Source organism: Lagopus muta, chromosome 5 (assembly GCF_023343835.1).
Source record: "Lagopus muta isolate bLagMut1 chromosome 5, bLagMut1 primary, whole genome shotgun sequence".
NCBI classification, from domain to species: Eukaryota; Metazoa; Chordata; class Aves; order Galliformes; family Phasianidae; genus Lagopus; species Lagopus muta.
Window position 1 is genome coordinate 46,396,368 of NC_064437.1, and position 17,374 is coordinate 46,413,741.

At 36.7% G+C, this 17,374-nt stretch overlaps 1 protein-coding gene across 4 annotated transcripts in view; it reads left to right on the forward strand.

Moving 5' to 3' along the window:
- PPP3CB (protein phosphatase 3 catalytic subunit beta) overlaps positions 1–15,099 on the forward strand; it is a 45,053-nt gene extending 29,954 nt beyond the window's left edge. Inside the window, exons 10-14 of one of the 4 annotated variants that reach the window (XM_048946774.1) lie at positions 1,812–1,889; positions 6,187–6,271; positions 7,239–7,336; positions 12,418–12,447; positions 14,133–15,099. In XM_048946774.1, the coding sequence (XP_048802731.1) occupies positions 1,812–1,889; positions 6,187–6,271; positions 7,239–7,336; positions 12,418–12,447; positions 14,133–14,311 (470 nt within the window). In that variant the 3' untranslated portion in view covers positions 14,312–15,099. The remainder of the gene's footprint in view (positions 1–1,811; positions 1,890–6,186; positions 6,272–7,238; positions 7,337–12,417; positions 12,448–14,132) is intronic. The other 3 variants (XM_048946772.1, XM_048946775.1, XM_048946773.1) reach the window with 3 other exon arrangements.
- The last annotated feature ends 2,275 nt before the right edge of the window (positions 15,100–17,374 follow it).

Here is a 17,374-nt window from a genome sequence, read left to right on the forward strand (position 1 = left end):
TTTTGTGAAAATTTCTATCTGCGTTTGTCTTTATTGGTTGGAATACTTGGATGCTTGAATAGAGAGATTTGGTGAAGTTTTTAGACTGATTTCAGGGTTTTTGTTTGGCATGTGAAGATATGTCGTGTACAACTTGCTGCACAGTTCTGGTTGTTTTCTTCACCTGTTTCAATGCAAGTAGTTAAACTGGATCTAATGAAGCAAAGATCTTAATAGAAACTATAATTTCCGCTAAGGAGATATTTACCTGCATTGTTAAGAATTACTTTTGGGCATCAAATAAAGTTGACATGAGAACTGTTCTTATTCTACAAAAGGCTAGGTCATATATAATTAATAATCTTGTATGGCTATAGATGTAAACTATGTTGAGATGTTCCTGTAAAATTTTAACTTTATTAGGTAGTTATAACAGATTGACCTTCATTAAAATAAATTACTTCTGCTATATTTTTTCTTGAAAAGATAATTTAGCACAGGTCCTTTTTTTCCCCTCTAGAGTTAATAACTTTAAATCTAGGATAATAGAACTCCAAGTAGTCTCCAGTTAGTAAGCAATGAGGTTAGAGGCTATTGGGGTCTATTTAAAATGCTTCTGTGATAGGAACTGCTCTTTTCATGAAGGAGATCTGGAAAGCTCTCTACATTTCCTGGAAAAATACTCTAGATATTTATGTATTTATGGTCATACAGACCTAGGATTCTATATTTGATTATTATTGTCTTTAGGAAGTCCATTCAGCACTTCTTTATTGTTTTTAAACCAAGGACATTTAGAAGGAGATTTTTGTTTCTCCTTGTCTTACCTGATGATGCATTAAATAACCCTTTGCTATTAAAAATGTTCATGTTGTTTATTTTACTTCTCTACAATGCTGATAATGAGTCTGTTATGCCTAAGACTGCTGAAGTAATGTACCTTGTAATTTGTCTTGGCCTTTGGGTATGTGCATACTTCAACTTCCAGTGAAGGACATGTTGTCAATATTGTTGGTCTACACAGTTAAAGTCAGAATTATTCATTTTACTTCTTCAGCAAAGTAGAGAGTAACTCTTGACCAAGAACAGAGAAGAATGGCATAGCAGATAACACAAGGGTCATATGAATTAGTCATGAACAGATGTAGGCAGGAAACTACAAAGTTTTTAAACATCTGATTGAACTTCTGGAATGGGTTTCTAAGTGCTTCCGAAGGTGGGAGAAGCTCGACTATTTTAAAGAAAAGCCTGATATATATGTGAAAGGCTTTGTGGTAGAATAATGAGGTTCCCAGAAACAGCAAAATTGAGACAAGTTTGAGTATCCACTATGTCTTTTCAAACTCCCCTTAAACACTGACAAGCAGTTTACATCGTATTTTTATCATAATATTTTTCTGCTTCGGTGCTTCTGCTTGGTGCCTGCAGGTGCCAGGAATGGAATAGCTTTCACTTTTTTACGTGAATTTGAGCAGTCTCAATATTTTCACATATCGGTAAATTTTGCATAAAATTGAATTGAAATGGACTTGCCATGATGTAAAAAAATACTAATGTACAAGAAGATAATTCATATCTAAAATAATTCCTTGTGAGATAGGAAAGAAAGCCATGCCATGTCTTTGATAGGTGGTGAGGTTTTTGACTGCTTATCTCTATGAGCTTTTTAAATTCTATGACAGCATATGTTTTAGAGACCAGATTGCAGAGAAGAGTTTATCATGTGGGAAGCTCATTCACTACAGTTGCTGGTGACTGGTTTCATCTTGTGTGCTTGGAAATATTTAAAATTCTTGAGGCAATTAATTGAAGTTTGTTTTTTTCACGTACAGTAACAGAAATGTTGGTGAATGTTTTGAGCATTTGTTCTGATGATGAACTGATGACAGAGGGAGAAGATCAATTTGACGGTAGGGTTTAATATTAGATATGGTGTTTTTTTCATGGAAATAACTTCTGAAGTAGTAATTAACTTAAAGTGATGTAATATATTACCTGAAATTTGAAGGAAATTGCCTACAAATTTTTCCTTAGATGATGAGTATTTTGGAGGAGGAAAGGGAATTTTATTTTCGTGTCTGTCATCAAGAAGTAGTTGTATCCTTTGCAAGAATTCATATAAGACATATTTAAAGCTGAAATGTTTGAAAATTTTTCAGAATTTGTTGGTGTTTTATATTTATTATGAATTTTTTAAGCTCTTTAATTTCTTAATGTCTGCTCTTTGGGGAAGAGTTGATGCAGTCAAAAGTCAGATCTAATATTTCTTATGGCAAAGTACTGTAACAAAGTATGAAATAAAAGTTTAAATCTTGGTGTTTGAGTTAAAGCATAAAAGTTAATGAACTTTGTGTACATTGCGTAACACTGACATATGTAATAAATAACATCTTGTGAACTGTTATAACAGTGGGTTGTTAAGGAGGTGTTTGTAATGTGATGATAAAGAAGCAACATTAGACTGGTGGTGAAGAGGCACGTAACATCAAGACTTAGCACATCGTCCTTTTCTTTTCCTACAGTACTGCTCTATGTCACATCTGAAAGTTTTTCAGACATCCCTCATTTCATCCAATAACAGAATTATTTGCTGAATTGATTGATGGCTGGGGGGAAGGAATGAACATTTTGACAGCCTTTGAGTAACACTAAAAATAAATTAAAAGAGATGTTAGTGACATCATCCAATTCTTAATCTTTGACAATTACTGTGTAAAAATTCAGTAGCAGATTTGTGTTGTGCTTAGGCAGCTGTGTGTTTTAGGTTGAAATGCATTAATTATGAGCCACTTGAACTTTGTTGCCATTTAGGCTGTAGATAGAAACGTGGAAAATTAGAAATAGTCTCAGATGTGATCCTGCAGACAGTGAATTTATGTTTCTTGTGCACGTAATCCTACTGAACTGAAGATAAAGCAATTACACCAAACATCTGCAGGCTGAGGCTTGATGGTGTTCTGCTACGCTAGGATTTAGGTGGTCCAGCCAAAGCGCGCTCATCACCTGGTTGCATATGCCCTATCTTCAGTGCAGTAGTTCCAGTTTCCTTATTTGATTTATTTTATTCTTCTGTCTCCTTTAACAATTTCTTTGCTTGATGCATATCTCTTAATGCCTCCTAGGTACTGTCTGTGCTTTATCTTTCTCTGTGAATAATTTTTTTTAACTGTTGACTTTCAAGTTTCAATTGTTTATCATCAAATTTTAACTTATACTCAACAATTCCACTTCTTATTCAAATAATGCATTTTTAAGTGTTGCATTTTTCCATTTTCTTTTTTCATATTTCTTCTCCATTCCTTCTTTATTACCATTACCAGGTTAAATACCTTTGTTTGATTTGTCTCACTCATCTTTTTCTCCATCATTCACTTCCTTTTTTTCTGGACTCTCCATCTGAAGAGCGACTCATGTATGGCAATAAAAAAGGTACAGATCAGACAGTAGGAATGTTTTGAAATATGACTTCGTAGAACCTGCTGGTACAAGTATTAATGCAGAAAATATATTTTTGTTGAGAGACGTACAGTATTTCATTTTATTACCCATTTTAAAGCGACATTTATAAAGGCTTATGTATTTTGTTAATCAGAAGTCATATTCCAAGACATCTGTCTTTCTGTGCATGAATCTTTCCTCCTTTCTTCCATTCCCTTTTTTTTGTTGTTTTTTTTTTTTTTCCTTTTTGTAGAATTTCATTCTTTTACCTATTTCTAAAATTATATCTTTGGCCCTGCATGTGTAGGGAGCATTCAGTCCTCTGTTGTGCTTTTTTAAAAATTTCATTGTGAGCATTTTCTGAGATTGTGCATGGAATGTGTTTATAGTGCTCCAAAACCTGGCGTGTACAGTACTTCAGCTTCCTTCATTTGAGATATCAAAAAGGTACTTCTGATTGTCTGTGCAGTTTTGAAGATGACTTGATGCAAAATTTAAGAAGTCATCTACTCATTTAAATTCTGAGTCTGTCACCCACTTTTCAGAAATCCCAAGGTGGATATTTCTGTGCAGGAAAATTCTTCTGGCTGTTACTTACCTTCTAGTCTGTTTGCTCTCTGTATATATCAGCCACTTTAAAGAATATTTCTCATTTGGTACATTGGATCATAGGGTTAGTTGCAACATTTATGTGAATTTTTTGGAGCGTAACAGTATGAGCATTATAGAACTCCCATGGAGGAGGCATTAGGAATGGGCAGTGGGAGAGTTCTATCATATCCCCTCTAGTTAGGGTGTAATCAAAACACTCTCCTGCAAGCAGATGCTACTTTGCTGTTTTAACTCTGAACAAACAAGGGTTTAATAGTGCCGCTGCCTGGAGTAATATATTTGGCTTTTTTTCTTGGCTGTGCTCCCTCTGAAAGGCTGGAACAGCATAGGATCATTTAAAAACAATACTCTAAACCAGCATTTCTCCTTTAATGGCGTAGTGATACCAGATTTGAGATATGGGCACCAGCAGCGCCTGTAATGGGCTCAGCTTGTGCATTACAGCCCTGCAGCAGTGGCCTTCAAGGAGTGAACAGGTGATGCAGGAGGAAAACTGAGAGAAATGATGGAAAGAGAAAACATGGAAAATGTGTGGACCTTCATTTAGCTCCACCTTTTTCAGAAACTCTGAAAGACCTCTCTTCTCAATCCGGATCTCATACTGCTCTTCAATAATATTCAGAGAGAGAAAGTAAGAACATCTCAAATATTAAAAATTCAGATAAGTTACTTCCAGTAAAAATAAAAATTTTCGGCCTATTCGTGCATTTTTTTTCCTTGGGCCACCACTTTTTTTGGTGTCTGTATTTCATCAGTGTTGTTCCTTTGTCTAAAAACGCTTTACTTAGTTGTTTGTGGGTTTCTTCATTCCGTTTCAGCGGGTTGACGGATAGTTGTCATACCCCAGGGTTCTTTCATTGTGTTTGCACAGAGCTCTCTTCCTGCCTTTTTTTCTCTTGTATTTTCTTTGGTTTGGTGTTCAGGATGGGAAGTCCATCCACTCTTGTGTGACAAAAAGCCTTGTGTTCTTGCAATGGCAGTCTGAAAAATCTGACAGTTGTGCTGTTTTGGTGTCCCCACATCTGCCTGTACTGCTTAGGGGACCTGGGTTGTCCTCAAAAGGAAAGGAGGATGACTCTGGCATTTTCTCGTTGAACAAAAATAAATGTTGAAGAGAGGCACCTCTGTTTTTATATCAGCGCAGGCAAAGGCAGCTCTCATTTGAATCCAAAGCCTCTTTCAGAGTTTTATCTTCACTTTTATCTATTACAAATGACATTTGGAACATGCAGTATTTATTCCATGCCTTTGGTATTAGCAATTTCTGCAAGTGATGCAAACCTAAGGTGACATAGAACATAGAATTAATCAGTAAGGAAGGTCACACTGCAGTTCTTTGGCATTTTAGTTGAGTTTTTTGTGAGTGCAGGTGTATGTTTTGGGGAGTTGACATAAAATCAAGCAAATCAGCATGTTTTCTCTCAGTCAGCTGTGCAAGAATTAGCAATTATATATTTTTTTCTTTATCTTCTGTGTCAAGTTACATACCTGTATTTTGATACACAGATGTCAGAAAGTGATTTCTAGCCTTTCGATGTCTAAAGGGGAGCTACAGGAAAGAAGGGGACAGACTCTTTGACAGGGTGTATGGTTACAGAACAAGGGGAAAGAGCTTCAAGCTTCAGGAGAGCAGGTTTAGGTTGGAAGTAAAGTCTTTCACAGTGAGGGTGGTGAGGCACTGGAACAGGTTGCCCAGAGATGTGGTTGATGTGCCATCCCTGGGGCCTTTAAGGCAAGGCTTTAAGGCAAGCCCTGGGCAACCTGATCAAGCTGTGCGTGTCCCTGTTTGTTGCAGGGGAGCTGGACTACATGACCTCTAAAGGTCCCTTCCAACTTATGAGGATTCTAGGGTTCTATAAAACTTAAGCAAAGGAATTACGGTAGTTACTACACTGTAACGGTGGTTTTACTCTGGATGCTTGCCAGCTCGATCAAATCTTTGTGAATATCCTGAACTTTTGTTTTGTGGACACAGAAGTTGTTATGGTTTTGGTAGTATTCTGAATTTGTATTTGTAATATTGTGTCCCCGAGTGCTGGGTACTGACCTCCTGGGAAGAGTACTGAACTGAAATACTTGTGTTGAATTTGATGCACTCAAAAAGGGCAGCTTTGTAAATACCAATGAGCTTGAGACTCTCTCTTATTCCATTGAAAGTAGGTACAGCGGCTGCACGGAAAGAAATAATCAGGAACAAAATTCGTGCAATTGGCAAGATGGCAAGAGTCTTCTCTGTTCTCAGGTATTTGAGTTGTTTCTGCTTTCTTAAAATCCTTCTTAATCTGTGTATGCTAGGAAAACACATCTCTGTTCCAGGATAATAGATACCAGACATTTTTTCAGGGAGGTCATTGTGCCTTAGAATCTCATTTTGCATGTTGGTGTACCCCACTGATGTTGGTACTTTTGGTTAAATAATATTTTTTTGTTGTTATTTTTTGAGATGTGTCCAGCCATTTGGTTTAGTGGGTAATATTGGCAGCAGGTGGGTGGTTGGACATGATAGTCTGAGAGATCTTTTCCAACTGTAATGATTCTATAGATTAACTGCAACAGTGAGAAGGACAATACAAAAATAGAGATACTGAAATGAGAAGCGTGAAAGTGAAGGTCCGGGCTGGCTGGGAAAGTGTCTGTCATAGCAGAAAGTTGAGGACTTGTTTTGTTTGTTTTTCTTTTGTTGTTTTGAACTGTCCTGTTTGTTTGATCCCATTTTCTTGTACCAAGCTAGACAGAAATTGTATTTACTCAAAATATAGTATTCTTATAGTACATCAGTATGTTATAGTACTTGCATAGCGTATTTATGTCTTTCCACAGAGCATAAGTATTCAAACAGGCTTAATTTTTTGAAATTGGTCTCTCCTGGAGCACAGATGCTTTCAGTGAAACTGTGGGTTGTTTTATGGTGCTGAGTTGCATTCAGTACCTCATGAGGCATTCACTGCTACGTTCAGAGCTAATAAGTCTGCATGTGAATAGTTGCTCCTACGTTGGTTCAAAAGTAATCAGTATTTGTAGTTTCTAGATACCAGAGAGAGACGAATATGGCATAGAAATATTTTCCCCTTTCTAGTTGATTGAATTTGAATTTGCATCAGTCTTGACATGCATAAAGCACAGTAAAAGTAGGCCCTCCTCCCCAATAGAGAATACCAGTTTTCATGAGCAGATACTTACATTTTCATTACTATTTTCTCTTAAACCAGGGAGGAGAGTGAAAGTGTGCTGACACTCAAGGGTTTGACTCCCACTGGAATGTTACCTAGTGGAGTGTTGGCTGGAGGACGACAGACCCTGCAAAGTGGTAATGATGTTATGCAACTTGCTGTGCCTCAGATGGACTGGGGCACATCTCACTCTTTCGCTAACACTACACATAATGCATGCAGGGAATTTCTTATGCTTTTCAGTTCTTGTCTTAGCGGCTGATACAGGCGGAATGTTATGTGTTAATCAGGCAATGTGAAATGGATACTTAACCAGGGTATAAAACTAAAAGCAAATGAGTTTAGCAGTGTCAGGCCACAGTTTTCAGGCTTTGAGCATCCTCAGTTTACAATTCTTCAGATGGTGCGGATGGGGTGCCCTAGTAGATCTGGTGTTAAGATATTTGGTCGTAACAGATACAAAAATTGCAATGTAATTTTGCATCCTCGTCTGCTTTCCATGAAAATGACTTTACTATGTATCTGTTAGTATTTTCATTGACAGTGTCAAATTCTCACTGGTATCAATCCTAACAAACGACAACAGGCTGCAGAGTTCCATTTTACACTCCATTGATAGATTGAAATGTGCTTCGTTTTGTACCCTGGTAATTAATGCCAAAGTTTGTTCTCTATGTTGTTTGTCAAATGTTCTATGTATAATTGACCTCCCTGAATTGTCCTTGTAACATGCTGTTTCCTTCCTCTGCAGATGTAGCTGCTTTCTTAGATCTGTCTGTCTCTCTCTAGGTATAGATGTATGTCTGTATAAGTGTTAAAATTAAACCACTATCCCAGACACTTGTCTGTCTCTTGATGTAGAAGCAATGTTGTAGCACCTTGTTTTTGAGGTTTGCTGCATTTGCTGCTGCACACTGTCTGTGCATTTTGAACAATAATGTACTTGAAAATTATTCAGTAATTGTTATAAAATCAGTTGAGAATAAAGGGATTGAATTTAAAACTTGTAAATAAATCAAAATAAAAGGGTGTTACTAAGTGTGCATATATTTTTTGCATGAAAATAAAAAGAACTCTATACAAAATACACCTGTAATCTGGCTCATTGAATATTTTGTAAAAGTTTTTCTTTTTTCTTTTTTTTTTAGTTTGTTGAATTATTGGATCATATTTTTCACAAGACCCATAAATGATTAACTAGGCTTAGAGACAATGCTGTGAGATTGTACCAAATGTATTACAAGAATGAAGTCCAGGTTTGCAGTGGTGGATAACTAAAATAGATCCATCTGAAAGTGGACTTCATATCAGCAGCACTCAACATAAGATATTCAGACTTTTTATTTGCTATCCTCAAGATTTAATAGAAAGTATAAAACAGTTGTGTTTGACCACTGAATTTTATAGCTATTGAAAGATTGTGATATATTGATTAACTGAATAACATTTTTACACAATCTGTTTTGCAAGAGTAGCTGCTTTTCTTGTTTTGTGATTTAGGCTGTTCATTTGAATATTTTTAAATTTTCTATTAGAATTTTTTGTTGCTGTTTTTTTTTTAAACATTTACTATTAAGCAATCAAAGCTGTTCTTTTATAGCTTTGAAACATGAATGTCTCATTTTAAGTCATTTCTAAGTGGACATATAATGTCTACAAGTAAATTTATATGTCCAGTGTATGTATGTGATTGTTTTGTGAATGTCTATAACAAGAAGTGGTGTACGTTTCCTAATCCATCCAACTATTCCAAAAGCATATGTTCTAGTTTTAATTTTCATTGTTTAATAAGATACTTTATTATGCTTAAAAAAATGAGTTTGTATTCCTCTCACTCATTTAACAGTTTTTTAACCATGTTACATTGCAAATATTAGAGAGGATCAAACTGACTAGAAAATTTTTTTAACATAAAGCATACGGCTTTCTAGCATTACTGAAAATGTGGGATGTTTGGAAAGTCTGCAAAATGCATTTTGGATTTTTGTGGGTGTTTTATTTTTTTTCTTGACTAGAATTTTCTGATGGCAATATTCCTTGATGCATTACATTAATATACATCACTTGTTCAATCATGCTGATGTGCTAAAGATCTCCTGCTGACTGTCAGTTCTCCTTAATTCCACTAACTTTGTTTTTACAGATTTAACTCAGTTCTCAGAAAGAACTTTTTGGATTTGTTACACTTAGTTGCAGAACTGAAAGTAAATCAAAAATAAAATAAAGCTTCACTAATTGATACTTTACTGTAACCATCACATCAGTGAATTCATATTCGCAGCAGAAATATGGTCACTGATACTAAGATTTCCTAGAACAAATTTTTACTTACTTTTTGAAATATATTGCACGTGTGTTGATCAATAGGCTATCAATAACTATCTCAAATCTCTAGATTTGAGAAAACAAATAGTATCCATTGCTGTACTATTTTTGCTTACCCCGTTTTACTCACGATAAAATTTGCTCAGATCTAAGCAGGCTGTTTACCAATACATTTATAAAAAGCTGTGGAAGTTATCAGGATTGGGAGTGTGTGTTTACATTCCTCTCAAATCTTAGCAGCTACTGCTGCTGTTGGAAGCATCCGTTCAGCCAGGCCTCCTGTGCTTCGTAAGGAACAGGCCATTCCCATACATGTGGAGGTTGAAGGCATTGACGCGGTGCTGCGTGGGGCACCAGAAGTAGTAGTCCATTGAACTGAGCTGCTCTGTGGGAAATGGTTGAACAGATTCTTACCGCAAAACAGATGAATCTGAGGGTAAACGAGAAATTTGAACTACAGTAAAAAAGGTTAAACAAAGACAAATCCATTTTTAAAAGGTAATTGTGAAAAATTAATGCAAAATTGGCAACCTTGCTCGCAGCGGAGGGGTTGAAACTGGATGATCATTATAGTCCTTTTCAACCCAGGCCATTCTATGAACTACATTCTATTGAAAAAGTCTGGTTTTTTTTTCCCCCTAAATGTACAGATATATATTTTTAAAAAGAATCAAAGGTTATTTCCAGTTAGCTTTAATGTACTAGGATAAAAATAGACCTTGAGAAATGACAGCCTTTGTATATCTCTAAATTCTTTTCATCTGTAAGGATTTTGGTCAGATCTGTCCCTTAAGTAAAGCAGGGACAAGGTTGGAATTGAGGATGGAAATGCCATTGGGTTCCTTCAACGTTGTCACTTAAAATTTACTGTGAAAGTGAATTTTCTGAACAAAGAGTTCTAGTTTAACTAATGTGTTAGCGTAATACAACATTTATCCTAGGTTAATCAGGACTTATGAAGGTTACAGTTTTAATCTAGAGGTACCTGCAAAAAAGAATCCAACAAAATTATTTTCCAAATTGAAAATTGTGTTTTTTCAAATGCTTGCATTTTCCAGTCAGTTTGTTCTTTTGTGTCAAGGTGGAAGTTACCTTTTTCTTAAGTGCACTGTATATTCCAAGATACTTTTGGAACTAAAGTAGTACTAGTAGAATGACTTAGGTGTAAATATTCAAATCTGTATTTATGATCAAGCTACATAATTTACAGAGATAAATCAGTATTCGTGATCTTTTCAGGAAAAGATTGAAAACAAAGACTTCACAGGTAACAGGAAATGGTGGAAAGAGGTGTTTCTTATCACATAGTTTTGTACCTATATGGCAAATTGGTATCTTGTATTCAGTGATATTCCAAAGCAATTCTTAAACTAATTTGTTTTTACAAATTGAGAAAGTTTATTTTCTCTAATGTAAACATAAATTGCCATCCATTCCAGTGGATTTTTGGTATAACTCCGGGATTGCCCTTGCTCCTTTAGAGTTGTGTAGGGTTGTTATTATTATTATTATTATTACTATTATTATTATTGTAACTGGGAATGTGCAGTATGTAGAAGTTAAAATGCTGCATTATTCTCATCTATTCCACAGTATTTTAATAGGAATTCAAGCAACTATTTTTTTTAAAGAGTATCTCTGGAAATGAAGGTTTTATGTAACGTTAAGGCAGAGTGTAGGCAACTGATACATCTGCTGTGTCTGGTTTGTGTTGGCCAGGAAATGAGAAGTACTAAACTTAATTCACTTGGACAAATTCTGTTCTAACACCATCTTTTCCTAAATTGCTAGTTTTCCTAGCATTCACTTCAATATAGGTAAACCTACTTGCGTAGTGCTTAATAACCATTGTTGTTCATCAGTATCTAGCACTGTGCAAGTTGGTTTACTGCTAGGTACTGTTTTCAATTAGAATTTATTAGAATAGGTGATTAGAGGCATGGCAGATAGAAGGGGAGGCAGTAAGCTGTTAGCAACGTTGAAACTCAGCTACAGTTTAGATCTTAATTACAAGTATTTTGCTTGACTGGTCTGCTCAAGTAGGTTAGTTTGAATTTGAAATCCTCATAACCTTACGTTATAGATTTGACTTTTAGATCTAAAACAATAAGCAACAGAAAAATCTCAAACCTCAGAAATGACCACGTTAGTCATGGTTACTTATTACAGTAGAACCAGTAAGCTAGATTTTTCTTCATGTTACATGAAGTTATCCACCAAGACTGTTACAAGCAGAGCTCTTCATGCTCTAGGCTTTGTTGTTGGTTCAACCAAGCAGTTTATGAGACTTTGTAAATATGACTTGCTAGATTTGTCTTTTGTAGTTTAAATTTCACGTTTTGGTTCCCAGGGATACTCATTTAAGTGTAAAATATGGTGAGAAATTGACGTACAAGTTTAACTTCAGGGAGTTAACTGTGAAAAGAAAAGTATTTTCTTATTAGCAGAACACTGATAGTATTACTTTAGAACATCCTGCTTGGTAACTTAATGAAGCTCACTAATACATTTTAATCTTCAGAAAGTTAATCTCAAATAGATTTTCTTTTTAACCATACCACAACTTTAACATTAATTGACATCTTATGTTGCTTTCTTTAAAGAAAAAGAAATAATCTCATAGAAATGTACAGTTTAAAACGTAAATGAAGTTCCAGTAATCAGTGTTTCTCTTGGTATACTTTGACTTGATAAATTGTAATAGTTAAAATGTAGGAGAAGTTTCACTTAAGCTTAAAAACAACCCCCAGAACCTTAATTATAATTTTAAATAATTTTAATCTAATCTGGCGTAGCGTTCTATATTAAATTGATCATTGCCTTTTCTGCTGTGCGATATTACACTCTTCATCTTTCTCATTCATTTTGCATGCATCTGCTCACTTCTGTACAGCCACTGTAGAGGCAATTGAGGCTGAAAAAGGTATGATCAGAGTCTTTGCCATTGGCAGAGATCTGTGGTGTCTGGGAGGGAATTCAAAAGTACTGTGTGGGTGTGTTTTACTTTCAACTTGCACAAGCAGAGATGAATCAACTGTATTGATTCATCCCTTTTACATGTAACATTCATTTCTGGCTCCAGGATGATGATTATCTTTAATATTTTAGGGATGTTCTTGGGGTTTTCTTGGTCTTTTTTGTTTATTTTTACAAAATATGCAGTAGGTTTTTGTATAATAGCATGTTGTGATACGTGGTGTTGTCTTGAAGTCCTTATGATGATAGTGTTTAGTGGTTTTTTTTCTGCATTCAACTGCAAGATTTTGTTTGGGGGGGCTGGTTACGTGTGGAAGGAGGGTTATTTATGCATGCTTTTCTCATAAAATCTATTTTTAATGGCTTTGAACATATATATATTTTTTAAATTTCCGTAACACATCTGATAATGCAAGACATACAAATGTAATGTGGTTTTTTTTCCTATGGATTTTATACATAATTTGATGACCAAATTTATTTCTTGTATATATGCCATCCTGCCAGTACAAGGCATATTAAACTCCATGGATTATTGGTGCTTCTGTGCTAAATAAGCTGTTATCTGTGCACCCTTTTTAGCTGTGTTGAGTAAAATGCCATCCAGTTATTTGGTATTCAAGTACTCAACTTCAGACTGTTGAAGTTTTATTCAAAGATGCTTTAGTTTCCTCTTGCTCAATATTCAATGAAGTGAATGACAAACAGCATAGCAATTGGGAGAGCTGCCTTTGTGGCCTTTGTGTGCTTTCAGATTTGGTTGTGAAGCACTAATTAATAACTTTATCATTTGTTTTTTAATTAAGGAAGTCAGATCTCCAAAACTATAAACAAGGGCCGTATTCTGTTCTCTCACACACATGTAAGATGTTCCGTTGTTGTGAGTGAAAGCTGTGCTCATGTCTCCAAAGAATTATTCCATCCCAAAGAACTCAGTCTTACCATGTGGTTAGCTGTTTTCAGGTCTGAAGTAAACTACAGACCTCGTTCACTAAAATAATCAGTAGAAAAATTATACTTGTTTTCTATATGCATCTTAAATACGTATGTATTTAGATGGTGCCATTGTTAAACACAGTGCTAACCCAGTGACTGTGGTCGTGTCCATTTCCATCATCCATGTGATTAGCACAGAATGTGACCCATATCCTGCAGTTTTGCCTGCATGAAAACCGCAGGATCAGGCCATCAATGTGTATGCAGGACGTAAACCTCTGATTACTTTTGTGACCCTTTGCTTCTTTGCCTCCGCTGCACTCGCTGTGCTGCTTGCATCTCACTGGCATTCCCCTGAGACATAGGGATGTTAAGCTGAGCTTGGCAGCGGGAGCAAAGGGTGTTCAGAGCCAGCCACCCTAGAGACATGCAGAAGCAATCAAGTGGGCTTAAGCACCTTGATTCCTCCTTGCTGAATATTTGCCATACTCTGTGCCTTTTGTTATAAACTCAGGTCACGAGAACCATTGAGTGTATCAGGAGAGCAGCTTAGAGCAGCTTTTACTAGTACAGATACAGAGCCATACATTTACGTGGCTGATTTCCTACCTGTGTTTAAGCATCATTTATTAGAAAAAGTATATGCTTTCGACTTCTTTTTCCATTACTGACATATCAAATTTGCATTTTGTTAAGCAATACGAGGATTCTCTCCGCAACATAAAATCTGCAGTTTTGAAGAAGCAAAAGGTTTGGATAGGATCAATGAGAGAATGCCACCAAGAAAAGATGCTCTTCAGCAAGATGGTATTAATACTATAAACACAACAAATGCCAATGGAAACAATGGAACTGGCAACAACAATGCACAGTGACCACGTCAACTTCTGGTTTACTCACTTATGTCTTGCCTGAGAATTCCTAGATTACTGCTTTTTGATGTGACAACAGACGAAATAGCCAGGGGGGTCAGCGAGGTGACTGCTTATCAGGAGGTGGAGCACCATCTGCCTGACCCTGCTGAAGAACAGCATCGTGCTTTGAGACAACAGCCCCTCTCTTCACGTGGTGACCGACCTCCTGGGAGCATCCTTTGTGTATTCAGGCTGCTGCGTCTGCAGAAGAGCTGGGAGGAAGGCAGCGGGCTGTTATCACTAAAGCACCCCTAGACTAGCGTCTTATGCTTGTTGTTGTCAACACTTTACGTTTACAAATGGGATTTTTCTTTCAGTAGAGGTAGCTTGTTTGTTTGTTTGTTTGTTTTTTAAATCAGACTTTCAGATACGACCCTAAGAGCTAACTATTTATTAATGGACATCGGTTTCATGAATTGTCTTTAAAACAATAGATTAGAATGGTCTTAAAATTTCTGAGGCTGCAAAAAAAAACAACTGTATTTTAAATAGAAAAAAATGCCAAAAAAAATCTCAGTTGGTCATTCTGTAAAAAGCTGACCTCAGGTTTACTCCTTAGATGTTGCTGATTCTATATTGTATTCACTGTATTTTTTAGTTACAGCTTATTGGAAGATTTCTATGTAGGAATGTTTATTACTTGAACACAGATTTTAAAAAATATTTAATTTAGAAACATTTTTGCCCAGCTTTTTCAAGACTCTCCCCCACCTTGAACTTTAAAAAAAAAGAAAAAAAAAATTATATATACTAATTTTAAAAGTAAGAAAAATATGGGAGTGTTAATTTTAAGGTACTTTTAATTGAACTTTGTACATTGTTTAAGTAAATTTTGATTCATATCAAGTCTGTAAAGCTTGGCATTGTATTTTGTGTATGCATGTTTTCATTTTGCAAATACTTAATATATAGACCTATGCTGTACATCTATAGGTTACGTAGATGTTATGGGTACTTTTAGTTTATTGTGAGTACTGCGGTTGCATAAGTAGCTAGTAATCACTGGGCTGAATAGCTGCAAGCTTGTCATTATTTTTTAAGCTGTAAAGGAAACTGAAACTGTATCGGACATAGGTTTTGTTCTAGGCGAAGCAGCGCGTAATCAATTGCTCTGTTCAACTGCTAAGGCATTAGTGAAAGTGTAAACTCGAGACTGCATGTATTTTGATATCTACAGGACTGCTTGGTTAAAATAAAAATTGAAGCCCTGTGCTAATTTGTTCACAAATAATGGACTGTACTGATTGCCACTGTACTTTGTTAATATTTTGACATTTGCTACGTGTCCTTCTCATCCCCTGGAACACAACTTGAAACTTATGTCACTAGAGTTCATCTCCTTTTTTTGTTTGCCATGAAGTACGATCTGTACATACCCCGTCTGAGTTGGAATTTTATGCATGTTCTGAACTATTCAAGTATTTTATAAACAGTAGCACACAATAAATTTTGTGCATGGGCTGCGGCTCCTATCCCTGTGTATTGGTTTTATTTGGCATACTGGGGTCTCATCTGACCCTGAAAATTGGTTAGAAATGCTCTTCCAAATCTAAGCTATTGAAGGAATAGCCAACGAGGTGAGATTTAGCTTGCGGAGAAATCATTTAACGTAAATACTATTCTATTTCATTTTTTTTAATCGTTATTTCTCATGTATTGAATATCTGAGCATCTTCTGTCTGCCAGTCTCCATTGCTGGGTAGTGCAGCCATGAGGACGGCCATGTCCCACGTGTGTCACTTTGAGCTGAGGGCTGTGGTGCTGGTGGAGCCTGGGGCGCACTGGGGGTGGGATGGGGCTGTTTCGACAGTCGAGGCAGATACCTGATTTAGGGCTTTTCGTGTGTTCTCTGTAAGTAGGACAAGCTGCTGAGCGAGATGAGAACACAACTGATGTGACACTAATGGAGTTTTAATGTTTGCTTTTACTTTATTGCAGATGCGTTGTAACTGGAAACTGTTCTCAAAGTCTGTGCGCAGAAGTTCAAGTTAACAAATGGTAAGTTGTTTTTTTTCTGAAACCCACAGCCGTGAGCTGTGCAGTCTGTGTGCAGTGTGTCAGAGCAGAACAGCCACCTGGTGGTGCAGTACAGCCCAGGTTTTACATAGTGAGCATTGTGATGGGACCTTCCTTCTAAGCACCAACAGCATTTCCCAAGACCGCATATTCATGGTTTGATACTGCAGTCTTCATTCTCAGTGTTCTGGCTAGCTCAAATTGTATGCGCAGAGAAAATACAAATCTTTGTGAGAAAAGGCCTTGCTGTCTGACGGAGAACTGGCTCTCATGTGGCAGGCATTGCTGTGCAACAGCTCTGCTCACATCCCTGAGAATCCCCTTCCAGCTGTTGTCAGTAGCAGTGTTTGCCAGATATGAGGGTAGAGGTGCAGTAAATGTTATTGTCAAGTTATTGTCAAGCTGTTTGTCATACAGTGTACATTCTGTCAGCCTTTAAGCAAGTAGTCAGGTAAAAGAATTGTGCCTGTGAGCTTTTTCTGTTTAGAAAGTAATCCCTCCTTGTTTGCTGCTGTTTCTGAAAGGTAGAGTCTGGAGCTGTCTCTAATTCTTGCATTGTTGAAGAGGAAAAAAAGGTATCCTGCCTCTCAGAAAACTGTAAGTTGTTTCGCTTTGTTTTCCGCTTCCAGGATTTTAAGTGGGAGGAAGGTTCTGCATATCCTTAGCGTTAGTCTGTTCTCAGTGGGGAGGGGGAAATGCTTGGCAATAGCTCTGCCAGCCCACGGATGCAACAGCAAAGCAAAGAGCTGTGGTTTCTGCAGTGCTGCTGTCTGCAAGGAGAAGAGCTGGGAGGTGGTGGGGGTGGGGAGGTGTTCTGGCTGTTCTGAGAAATGTGAATGCATTTTAGCGAATCTGAAAAGCAGGCCTGAAAGTACAGAATGTGTTTGAGGATGGTTTTTTGGCCTCCTGTTCAATAGAGCTTTGTGCTGCTGAGATTCTTGCTGCCACCTGCTGAGCTGAGCCAGGAAGGCAGCCCAGTTCGCATTGTCTGCGCACATTTAGTTCAGT